At 47.3% G+C, this 12,559-nt stretch overlaps 1 protein-coding gene across 1 annotated transcript in view; it reads left to right on the top strand.

Annotated features, from left to right (window-relative positions):
- GABRR3 (gamma-aminobutyric acid type A receptor subunit rho3) overlaps positions 1-12,559 on the top strand; it is a 68,583-nt gene that overhangs the window by 38,828 nt on the left and 17,196 nt on the right. The window contains exons 6-7 of the mRNA XM_088481074.1: positions 5,644-5,784; positions 9,442-9,594. Of these exons, the coding sequence (XP_088337200.1) occupies positions 5,644-5,784; positions 9,442-9,594 (294 nt within the window). The remainder of the gene's footprint in view (positions 1-5,643; positions 5,785-9,441; positions 9,595-12,559) is intronic.

The following is a 12,559-nucleotide window of genomic DNA, read 5'->3' as shown; positions in this document are numbered from 1 at the left end:
AGGCACAATTTTCCCGGGGCCAGCAGTACTGCCACCATTTTCCCAGTGATTTTTGCTGCTCTGCAGTGCCAGCTCGGCCCACGGGCCCGTGTGCACCACGCACCCTGCACCCATTATAGATAAGCCCCTGGGTCTGCACAAAACAACTAGAAACATAACTCATCGTACCAATTATTGAACTACACCACATGTTGCCAATCCTCCAGGGTCCAATTAGTGACGCCACCAGCCCAGGTGAGGCACTGTGTCCGGTGTAATAGTGTTAACAAGAGCACTCTGAAGGGTCTTCTGCTCCCATATCCCATGGAAGAACGCTGCAGGGACCAGCTGGATATGTGTCTGGTACCTCCTGCATTGGATGTGGATGTGATTAGAGAGAGTGTCGCTTGTCTGTTACCACGGACAAGTCTGGCCAGATGCAGCTGGTCACGATAATTAAGCACCTGTGGTCGGCCACATGGCTGTACCAGGTGGGTGGTAACGCCTTCCATGAGGTACACCCACTATCATGCCCCATTCAAACTGATAATTCACATCGCCTTGCCATGAGCAGCCTAGCCAGTGTTCAAACCGGATAACGAGATATCAGATCACAACTGATGCAGGTCTGGGCATTTCCAAGACTTCATAGTCGGGTGACGCCACCTACCATTACCTTTACATACTGCTATCCCATGAATTTTGGCACTTCAGTGTATATTTATAGACACAGAACACATCAAATCATAACAAGATTATTGTATTAGATATTGCTAACACGTAGAACACTTGAGGCTTGATTGACAGATGGACGCTGCTATATCCGCTCTTGCATCTGTTGTCGAAGTCACGGGAGCTATAATATGTAAATGCTGTATGTAAATTCTGCCTTCCCCTTGTGTACCAGCGTATGCCTAAATGTGCAAGCACTGAGCCGTCCACTTTCAGTGTCTCTGCAAGCTGTAACCCCGCCATGGCATGCACCATCAACACTTGCACCCAGTGGCGGATTTTATCCAGTAAAGTCCTCCACTCCCCTGTGACCCCCTCAGTCCCCCGGCAGGTGTGAATTAGCAGCCCACTGTTATAAAAGCAGAAGCTCTTCCTACTGAAAGCGCTTTCTGCTAATCACACGTCAGACAGGCAGTCCCAGGAGACGGTATGTAGTCAGGAAGCCGACGGTCGAAATGCCGACCGCCAGCTTCCCGACTGTCAAATCCCGGCACGGGTCTAATGATAGGCGTCGAAATCCTGACGCCTATCATTATCCCTATGCCAGTAGCCCGACATACCGAATGAAGGTAAGCCGGGCGGCGGGCGCGGACAGCCGCGTGGGGGACGGTTAGTTTAGGGGCTCCCGGGGGGGACTTAGGGTTAGGCACCCCCCAGGAGGGTTAGACTAGGGGAAGGGGGGGTTAGGCACCCGCGGGGGGAGCCTAAGGTTAGGCACCCCCCCCGGGAGGGTTAGGTTTAGGCGGTGGGGAGGGGGGGGTTAGGTTCAGGCACTTACAGGGGGAAGGTTAGGCACCAGGGGGGCAGGTTAGGCACCCCTAGTGGAGGGTTAGGGCTAGGGGGGAAGAGGGTTAGTTAATTTACTTACCCCGTCGCGATCTTCACTTCTGGTTTTCCGGCGTCGGGATTTAAAACACCGGACTTAGGTCCGGCGTTAAATCATACTGATCCCTCAGGAGACATGTGTCTCCTTCCCCTGGGAATGCCAGTGCAGACTGTCATTAGCAGAAAGCGCTTCCAATAGGAAGCGCTTCTGCTTCTATTACGGCAACCTTATTCAGCATTTTTTTTAGCCTTTATTTCCTTCTTTGTATGAGCGCATGTGCATTGAATAAGTAGGACTACGCACAGATGCCGCACAGGGGTTTTGGACTGCATCCCGGGCAGCCCCCCCCTGCAGACATAAGGTAGGAGCCACCCAGGGGCGGAACTACTGTCGGTGCAGCCGGTGAACTGTACCGGGGGCCCGCCGCGATATAGGGGTCCACACTGCTCGGCACCGTTTGTAGTTTTATGGCAGGTGCAGTGCAGCTGCTTGCGGGTAGTCATCAAGGCTGTGACTGAGCCGGCCGGCAGCTACGTGCAAAGGTGACCAGGGCACACAGTGCAGTACTGGGTAATAGATCCCAGTAGTCTCTGCAGTGGGGTCAGAGGAGCATGTGCTGAGCTCTGATTGGAGGGGCCCCTCACATGCTCCTCTGACCTGGATTGTTGCAGCATTGCAGACTCATGGGTGTGACTCATTGTGAGGCTGTGACTGCTGCTCTGCCGGCTGCCTGAGGATGCTGCTGGTGAGTACACTGTGTGGGCACTAAAGGTGGCATAATGTCTGGGCACTACAGGTGGCATAATGTGTGGGGACTATAGTGTAGTGTAGCACAATGTGGACACTACAAGTGGCATAATGTGTGGGCACTACAGTGTAGCATAATGTGTGGGGACTACAGTGTAGCATAATGTGTGGGCACTAGAGGTGGCATAATGTGTGGGCACTACAGGTGGCATAATGTGTGGTGACTACAGTGTAGCATAAAGTGGGGGCACTACAGGTGGCATAATGTGTGGGTACTACAGCGTGACATAATGTGGGGGGGTGCTACTGTGTGGTATAATGTGTGCCACTGCCTGCTACCTCTCCCTGTCACCCACTACCCCTCCCTCTCCCTGTCACCCACTGCCTGTCACCTCTTCCTATAACTCTCCCCCTGTCACCCACTGCCCCTCCCTCTCCCTGTCACCCACTGCCTGTCACCTCTTGCTATAACTCTCCCCCTGTCACCCACTGCCCCTCCCTCTCCCTGTCACCCACTGCCTGTCACCTCTCCCTGTCACCCACTGCCTGTCACCTCTCCCTGTCACCCACTGCCTGTCACCTCTCCCTGTCACCCACTGCCTGTCACCTCTTCCTATCACCCTCTCCTTGTCACCCACTGCCTCTCCCCTCTCCCTGTCACACACTGCCTGTCACCTCTCCCTGTCACCCACTGTCTGTCACCTCTTCCTATAACTCTCTCCTTGTCACCCACTGCCCCTCCCTCTCCCTGTCGTCCACTGCCTGTCACCTCTTCCTATCACCCTCTCCTTGTCACCCACTGCCTGTCACCTCTCCCTGTCACCCACTGCCTGTCACCTCTCCCTGTCACCCACTGCCCCTCCCTCTCCCTGTCGCCCACTGCCTGTCACCTCTTCCTATCACCCTCTCCTTGTCACCCACTGCCTCTCCCCTCTTCTTGTCACACACTGCCTGCCACCTCTCCTTGTCACACACTGCCTCTCCCCTCTCCTTGTCACACATTGCTTGTCACACTCTCCATGTCACCCACTGCCTGTCACCTCTCCCTATCACGATCTCCCTGTCACCCACTGCTCTTCCGTCTCCATGTCCCCCACTGCCCCTCCCTCTCCCTGTCCCCCACTGCCCCTCCCTCTCCCTGTCACCCTCTCCCTGTCCCCCACTGCCCCTCCCTCTCCCTGTCACCCACTGCCCTTCCCTCTCCCTGTCCCCCACTGCTCCTCCCTCTCCCTGTCACCCACTGCCTGTTATCTGTCCTGGTCACCCACTGCTTTTCCCTGTCACCCTCTCCTTGTCACCTTCTTGCCTCTCTTTGTCTACCTCTTGCCTCTCTCTGTCATCCTTTACCTCTCTCTGTCACCCACTGCACTTTGAACTTGGAGTAGGGCGGAGGAGGGGAGCCCAAAGCAAATTTTTGCACCTGGGCCGACCACTCACAAGTTCCGCTACTGGAGCCACCGTTGTTTGCACCAGCCCTATAGCAGGTGCAATTTCTCTGTCTGAACTCTATCTATCTATCTATCTATCTATCTATCTATCTCATATCTATCTATCTCATATCTATCCATCTATCTATCTATCTATGTCATATCTATCTATCTATCTATCTATCTATCTATCTATCTATCTATCTAATACCTATCTTTCTGTTATCTATTTATCTATCTATCTATCTATCTATCTATCTATCTATGTCATATCTATCTATCTGTTATCTATCTCATATCTATTTATCTATCTATCTCATATATATCTATCTATCTAATATCTATCTATCTGTTATCTATCTCATATCTATCTATGTCATATCTATCTATCTATCTATTTTTTTTCTAGCATAGGAGGGGTAGGATTTACCCAAATACACAAAGATGGGAGAGCGCCTAAAGGCGTAGTTGCTTGGCCACGCCTTCACATGGCCGGACCTGCCCAGAATTGCCAGATGGCCAGATAGGCAGGAGCGCCGAGAGGGGCTGGCGGGGGCCCGCATCCTGTAATAGGCTGGCTATGTAATCCATGAAGGCTGCCTGCCAAATCCTGGTAATTGCCACATTCATGGGTGTTAGATTTTTTTGCACATATGGAGGATGAGCTTATCTGAGGACTCATTGGTTGACCTGATTGGGTGGGATAATAGAGTAGAGGGTCTTTGGGATCTGGTGCATTGTTAATTTGAGGTTGGTAAATCAGAACTAAAATATTGTCCCATAAGTTGGATACTATTGTACATTCCCTCCATATAAGTGTAATGAGGAGCCACCTTGGCCACAGTTCCTCCACATATAGTAGAGGTATATGTACCTCTATATGTATCACCTAGTGTATAGTGTGTAGCCCTATTCACTCATCTCTGAGTGCGATAATCAGATAATTACATGACACTGATGGATAAAAGAGGAAATAAAAAATATAGAATGCTTAAACATATAGGCCAATCCCATTAACTGGAGGGAAATGTATATGTATACGTTACGTAATACATACTGTATAGTATAAATATATAGGGGAGATAATATATACTGTATAGTTTAGTTATATAGGGTGAAATAAGGAATATTTTTTTAATTACACATATATTTTTTATGCTTTATGTAAAAAAACAAACAAAAAAACAACTTCCCCGAAACGTCCAGGAAACTCATAAATCTCAGGTAACTCTCCCGGATGCCCCGGAAAGGTAGGCAAGTCTCCCAGAGCCCCCTCGAAGCCGCCCACTGCTTGAGATGGGGCACCTCCACACCTCCTACTTGGCTGCCTCCTCTCGAAGAGGGTATCCAAAAAGTTGGAAAGAATGATTTGCTCTCCCCTGTAGCCAGCAAACAATAAACTGGGTCTAGTGCTGACCAGCAACCAAGGAGGTTGTACAGCTTGGTGGTTTTTATTCAACTTCTCCCCTCTTTACACTGCCTCTTAGCCTGTGAGTGTATATGATCCAGGTATATAAATCTCAACTTGACATTTATATGATTTAACAAAGTTGAATAATGTCTCAGTTATGTAAAGATTTAGATGTTTTAAATTGTAATATTTCTGAGCTCAGACAGGGGGATCTGTTACAGCCACCTGCTAGCCTGCTGCCCTCTGAGCTGCTGACGCTCTCCATACATTGAAACGTGATCCCATTGGACAGACTGACCTGCTTCTGTTTTACATACTCATTTTCCACCTGAATTAACTTGGACTGATTTTTTTTTTTTAAATTATAATGACGATCCGTTTCATCCGGGACACACTGCCCTGCTTCCACTCTTCACACTGAATTGCCAGTTTATTTAACCAGCTCATTGTTAAACTGCATTATATAAAAACAGATCATCCTTATTATATGTGACCTATTTCACCACTTTCATTTTTCCCAGATGCCTACAATGAGGATGACCTCATGCTGTACTGGAAGCGCGGGAACGAGTCTCTAAAAACCGATGAACACATCGCACTGTCCCAGTTCTTCATTGAAGAGTTTAGTGCATCTAGTGGACTGGCTCTGTACAGCAGCACAGGTACCCAGGAGTAATGGAGGTGCAAGCTATTATCATTATTATACATGATGGCACCACAAGGGGTCTGCAGTGCCTTACAAAGTACAGAAACAGTATGAAGAAAACAAGAGACTTAGGGCCGAATTCTATTATCCTTGATATATTATCGAGTGAGGAAAAGGGTTGAAGTCTCCAGCTTTAACAACTGGAGCTATTCAGTTAGAAGCCCTTTTCTCTGCGTGGTAAAACTGTGTATAACGCGCGTTAAGCCATAGATTTCAGGATAAGTACTTAGAGCAGGGATGGGGAACCTCCTGCCCGGGGCCCTTATAAGGCCCTCGGTATCATTTGGTCTGGCCCTCTGAGCTTTTTTCTGCTAACTTCATCTGCCTAGCAGGGTGCATAGAATGGCACCCTGTAGCCAGAATCTACGCAGCAGTGCCACCTGGAGCTTCTTTAGGGCGCTTCAGACGTTCACACCACTCCCCGGATCATCCAGGGTTGCTCTAGGCGTTGCTATAATCATCGCGATTGTGGCCCTGCCCTTCTGTGACATAATGTGGAGGGACGTGGCCTGCATCAGGCACGTGAAAAATGTTATATATATCAAAATGGCCCTCGGCAAAAAAATGGTTCCCCACCCCTGACTTAGAGCGATAACATGTCAGCAGTGGCTGCAATAAGGACAGGAAGCCACACTTATGCAGCTTTTTGTTCTAGTCTCAGGAGGAGGCGAATAGAAATCTGCATTAAGTGCAGCCTGCGGGTTTGTCGCAGGCTGCTGTAGACTGTAAGTGTACAGCCCCGGGCACTGCATCGCGGCCATTCCTCACTTCCAGGATAATTGAATTTGGCCCTTAGCGTACAACACATTGCAGAACATGGGCAAGGTTTAAAAACATTGCTGCATCAGCAGTAATAATACACAGATAAGCAGCCTCGGCTGAACCCAAAGCTTTTGTGTTGCTGTAGGCAGTGGGGAGAGATGATGGTATAAGCATACATGCCTACCCTCCTGGAAGTCGTGGGAGGCTCCTAATTTTTCGGGTAACCGAAATGGGGAGAATTTTACCGGGGATCGGCGGGTCCGTGCGTTGGGGGTGGCGCCTAATGATGCAATTCTATGATAATCACATTATTTAGCTCCGCCCCCTATTTTTAAATATCCGACTTGTGCGACGAATTCAAGCGAGGGGCAGGGCTTAATGGCGTAAGCTGACTGGTCCCGCCCCTAACTCCGCCCACCTGCTTCTCTTCCCCAAGCTACTCCCAGGGAGGAGAATTTATAAGCTGGCAAGCATGGGTATAAGTGAGGGAAGGAAAAGCACATGTTGTTGCTGCATCATCCATACTGTCTCTCTCTTTTCCTAACAATCAGGGACGTCTGCTTTTCTATATGAATGGAGCAGCTGTGATACAATAACGCTACAGAAAAATTAACATAAATAATATTTATATGTCTCCTCAATTCTGCTAATATTTAGTCCCCAAATAAAATGTAATAGTAGTTATTTTCTTTCAAATACACATTTTGGGGTCAATTAACTAAGCCTTGGAGAGTGATAAAGTGGAGAAAGATAAGTACCAACCAATCAGCTCCTAACTGTCATGTTACAAGCTGTTTGAAAAAAGACAGGAGCTGATTGGTTGGTACTTATTTTTCCCTACTTTATCTATCTCCAAAGCGTAGGGGTCTATTTACTAAGCCTTGGTTGGAGATAAAGTGAACGGAGATAAAATACCAGCCAATCAGCTCCTAACTGCCATGTTACAAGCTGTTTGAAAAAATGGCAGTTAGGAGCTGTTTGATTAATACTTTATCTCCGTTCACTTTACCTCCATCTAAGGCTTAGTAAATAGACCCATTAGTGAATAGACCCCTTTGTTACATATTGAGGGATGCTGAATTTACAAAGTGTGATATGAGCAAACCACAGTTTTATCATCTTTTGGTGCACTACAAGTGCCAGCATCCATGAGTGTACTTAGTAATTACATGCTATAAATGGTGCCCCTGGACAGTAATTTATAACTTATTCTTGCCTAAATCATTAATACATTATTAATGACACATAATTAATTATTAAATTATTATTGCTCCCATAATCAGGAAATTATTATTGACTAAAAAGTTGTCACCATAATAAGTACTTACCTAAAATCTTATTTTTTTATATGATCCGCGGGAATTCAAAGGGAATTTTGTAATCCTTTAAAAGAAAAACAAATCCCTATGTTATAAGTGGACTGCTCAGGTCTGCGATTAGCTGAGCAGCGCAAGAGACCTGATTACCTCACCGGAACGTCCTTGGGAGCAGTCCGTCTGTTTCATGTACGTTAACCACATATTTCTTATTATGGATTAACCAACCTCCCATTGGATCATGTTGGAGCAAGAAAGAAAGAAGGGTTGAGGGCAGGGGCGTATCTATAATGGGTGCAGGGTGTGCGGTGCACACTGGCCCCAGGGTCCAGGAGGACCCACACCGCACACCCTGCACCCATATAGTCTTTATACTAACCTGTCTGTTGTCTCCATAGTGCTGCAGCAAAAATCACTGGGAAAATGGCAAAGGCCATTTTGCTGGTGACTCATGCATGCACAGTACTGCTGTCCCTGGGAAAAAGGCGCGGACGCCATTTACCTGGAGATCTAAACCACAATATACTCCACTGCACCCGCCGCAGCACCGCTAGAGAGAGGAGGGGGCCCACACTGAGGACCTCATTCAGAGCCGGTCGCACAGAGCGTGCGGTCGGTCTGAATGAGGGGAGGACGTCTTAAATTTTCAAGACGTCCTCCTTTGCGGTGGTAAGGCTGTGGGTTAACACCCACAGCCTTACGACCGCCTAAGGTGATGGTCGCGATGGTCAAGACCATCGCGACCATCGGGGCTTACGACGAGACCCTAGGGTAGGGTCTCCCTTGTCGTAAGCCCCGGAGAGCTTTCGGCTCTGTCTGAGCCGGAAGCTCTCCACTGACATCACTAGTGATGTCAGTGGGGCCGCCCCCAAACGGTAGGCGTTCCCATGAGAACGCCCCCATTTGGGCTGCCACCCCCCCGGCCCGCCTTCCAAAGGGGCGAGCTGTCAATCAACATCGACAGCTCGCCCCCTATGGATCGAGGCCCGCTACGACCGGCGCTGTCGGTCGTAGCGGGTCTCACGCATGCGCATGACGGCGCCGTCGTGCGCATGCTCTGTGGGGGGCCATCGACCCGGTCCGAGCGCATCGGCACTAACGACCGGGTCTGAATGACCCCCTGAGTCTACACATGGGCCCTATCCTCTCTTGAAACACCTCTGGTTGTGGGCAGTGGTTCCCAGACTTTTTTGGATCACGGCGCACTAGGGGTATCAGCATGTTTTCCACGGCACCCCTGGGCCAAAAGTTTCTTGTTGAGAAACTCTGCAAAAATTATTAAATGAAGTAAATTGAGCTTATATGTCATCTTTATGTCCAGTTATGTGTTGGTAGAAAGGTTTGCCAGCCACCAGCATTGCCCATATTGTTAACCATAATCCAAACTTATCCAACCAGACGGCCTAGGAAAAGTTGTAAGGATTGTAATCGCTACAAATTGCAGCCTTATATAATGGAGGTATAAATTGTTAATAATAATCGCATTTATTTATTTCTCGATTGTAAAGTAATTTTTTTTCTTCATTTTTTACTAGGCTGGTACAACAGACTCTTCATCAACTTCATCCTTAGACGGCACATTTTCTTTTTTTTGCTTCAGTCCTACTTCCCTGCGATGCTCATGGTGATGCTGTCATGGGTTTCTTTCTGGATAGACCGGAGAGCAGTACCTGCCAGAGTATCACTAGGTAAGGCTTTCCAAGACCCCATCAGCAGAGACTTGCCAATGTGTCACTTGGTTAGGCCTTGTGGCACTACCGTGCTGCTAGCGATTGGCCCTGGCTAGAACTGAGATGGGATAAACCAGTTTTCAATAGGGATCCTTGGATCATGGTCATCAGTACTAGCCCTGCTAGGCAGCAGCTGACTTTACAGAGAAAGAAAACTGAAATTGCGGTAAACATACAGGGGGAGATGTATCAAGCGTTGGAGAGAGATTGGGCCTGATTCAGAGGTGAGCGGTAATGCAGCTGCAACTGTGTCTTTTTGTTGAAAAAGTTGCGACATGCGCACGTCTGGCTAATCCAGGGCCGCAACTAGGGGGGGGGCTAAAGGTGCACGTGCACCGGGTGCCGGAATGCAGGGGGTGAAACAAGCCTGACTCGCGGTGGCTCGGGGGCTGCAGATTCAGAAAACGGCCATCCAATAATGCAAAGGGGGAAACAGATGCTAGAGGTCCTACTGGACCTCTAGTGTCTGTTAGACCAGCGCAATGCACACAGCGTTCCCGGAAGTGCCAGGAATGCTGGCGCTGCCGGGAGAAGATGCTGAAAGCTGCATCTTCTCCCGTGAAATCCCCTGGCAACGAGCATAAACCCCATGGCAACGAGCATGTAACTCCCTGGCAACGAGCATAAACCCACTGGCAACGAGCATGAAACCCCTGGCAACGAGCATGAAACCCCTGGTAATGAATATAAATCCCCTGACAACGAGCATGATACCCCCTGGCAATGGGCATGAAACCCCCTGGCAACGAGCATGAAACCCCATGGCAACGAGCATGAAACCCCATGGCAACTAGCATAAACCCCATGGCAACGAGCATAAACTCCCTGGCAACAAGCATAAACCCCCTGGCAACAAGCATAAACCCCCTGGCAACAAGCATGGAAATGGTAATGAGCATAAAACCCCTGACAACGAGCAGGTAATTTTAAAGTAATTAGAAGCCTTACTGTGGGGCATAAAATGGTGTCGGGCAAATATGTAAGTGGCACTTTGGTAATAGGCATTACAGTGTGTGGCATAATGTGTAATGGGCATTATGGTGTGTGGAATAAAGTAAGTCACTATACCAGGGATGTCTGAGTAGTGCACTGCCTTATGGAGGAGCATGGACAAAATTCAGGTACAGGAAGGAAGGGGGCACAAAATTGTTGCCTTGCACCGGGTGACAGATATCCTAGTTTCGGCCCTGGCTAACCACCCCCTGTTACCACACAGGTATACTGACTCAAATTGTCTCTCTCTGCGTCCAAATTTGTACAGTGGCTTTCGTCAGTAACCATTGGGAGGCACGCGCGGACTGAAAAAAGTTGTCCACTTGTGTCTGGCATCGACACTGCATCTGAATTAATGCATAAAGTGGAGAAATTGCCCAAATCAACCAATCAGCATCTAATCGTCATTTATCTAGCACTAGTTGGAAGCTGATTGGTTGCTTTGGCAACTTCTCCACTTTCTCTCTCTCCAGGCTTGATACATCCCCCAGACAATTGGGGTATCCATATGCTGGTTTCAGCTATAGCCAAAAGAAATTCCCGTGAATTCCCGCACTGAATATTTAATATTAAGCTATAGCCTAATAACATCTTTTGGAATACCTACTAAAGCAATCAGGCAAAAATACGTTCTTAAATCACACTGTTACTATTGTTTGATTACACAGGCCTGCCATGGAGAAATAGTCTGAAAAAATAAATAGCTGATTGTTATAGGTTGTTGGGTGCTATTTTCAGAAAACATACTAAAAAATTCCCATCATGCACCATTTTTCCACAAACTTTCATTTTCAGTATTTCCAGAATTACTGTATTAAGAATTAAAAAAAAGAATAATGTCATTTTAGTGCTTTGAGAACATTTTTATACTGTCATTTGATCAAGTTTTGAAGGCGCAGTCTATGAACAAAGAGGGGTAATAGGGGGAGGGGTGGAGTTGGCTATTCAGTGGTTATAATAGTTGTCATAAGCCATCATGAAAATAGGGTAACATTACAACATGAAAGCAAAAATGTAGTACAACAAAGTTTTATTGATCCAGAGAAAGCGAGAGTTTACAATATCTTCGCAAAACAAGTTTCCGGGACTGTCAGAAGCAAAAATCAAAAAAGAACGTCAGTCCAGATATTTGGATATATGAAAGATAAAGTGTTTAAAACAACAATGGAAACAGTTGAAACATAGGCCTGGGAAACTTTCAAAGACGTTGTATAGAGCTTTCTAGGGAACAATAAGGACCCTAACCTTAAGTGTATAGTGGAAGACACACTGATAAAATACAAAGATTTGGGTTGCTCAATGAGTTTAAAAGGTGCATTTCCCGAATTCTCATTCAGAATATTTACCGGAAAATCTTGGTGCTGTAAGTACAGAGCAGGGGGAAAGATTTCTTCAGGATATCAAGGAGATGGAATGCCACGGTTAGGTGGAACAGCAACATGATTGCTGACTGCTGCTGGAAGCTACAAAAAGAAGATCCGCAAGCTGTCTACGAGAGAAACAGTATCACAAGGAGCATTGAGGGAAAAGGAAAAGGCAGTATAAGGACTTGTAAAGGTATAGGAAACGATTCTTGATGTTTTTAACAACGTCAGAATGAATTTCTATTAGTAATTTTGTGCATAAAACTATTTTTTTATTTTTTCGAACAAATACATAGGTTTCATCCAGAATACTATTTTTATGTTCTTTTCCCATATTTTTGCAAACACCTTGTGTAGTAGAGACATTTGGTGGTCAGCATGCCAAAACCCACATGAATCCGTCATCAAATTGCAGACAATTTTCAATGACCCCTGGTTTGCCGGCCTGTGTTATGTATTGAGCAGATTACTCGAATTGAGGGCCTAATTCAGACCCGCTCGTGAGCGCAGGACGCTCGCAAGCGGGTCGATGGTGCCCTAATGCGCATGCGCACGACTGAGAGAGC

The sequence above is a fragment of the Taudactylus pleione genome, unplaced genomic scaffold, assembly GCF_031769625.1.
Source record: "Taudactylus pleione unplaced genomic scaffold, aTauple2 ptg000262l, whole genome shotgun sequence".
NCBI classification, from domain to species: Eukaryota; Metazoa; Chordata; class Amphibia; order Anura; family Myobatrachidae; genus Taudactylus; species Taudactylus pleione.
Note: the sequence above shows the minus strand (reverse complement) of the source record. Positions and strands in the feature narration are given on the sequence as shown.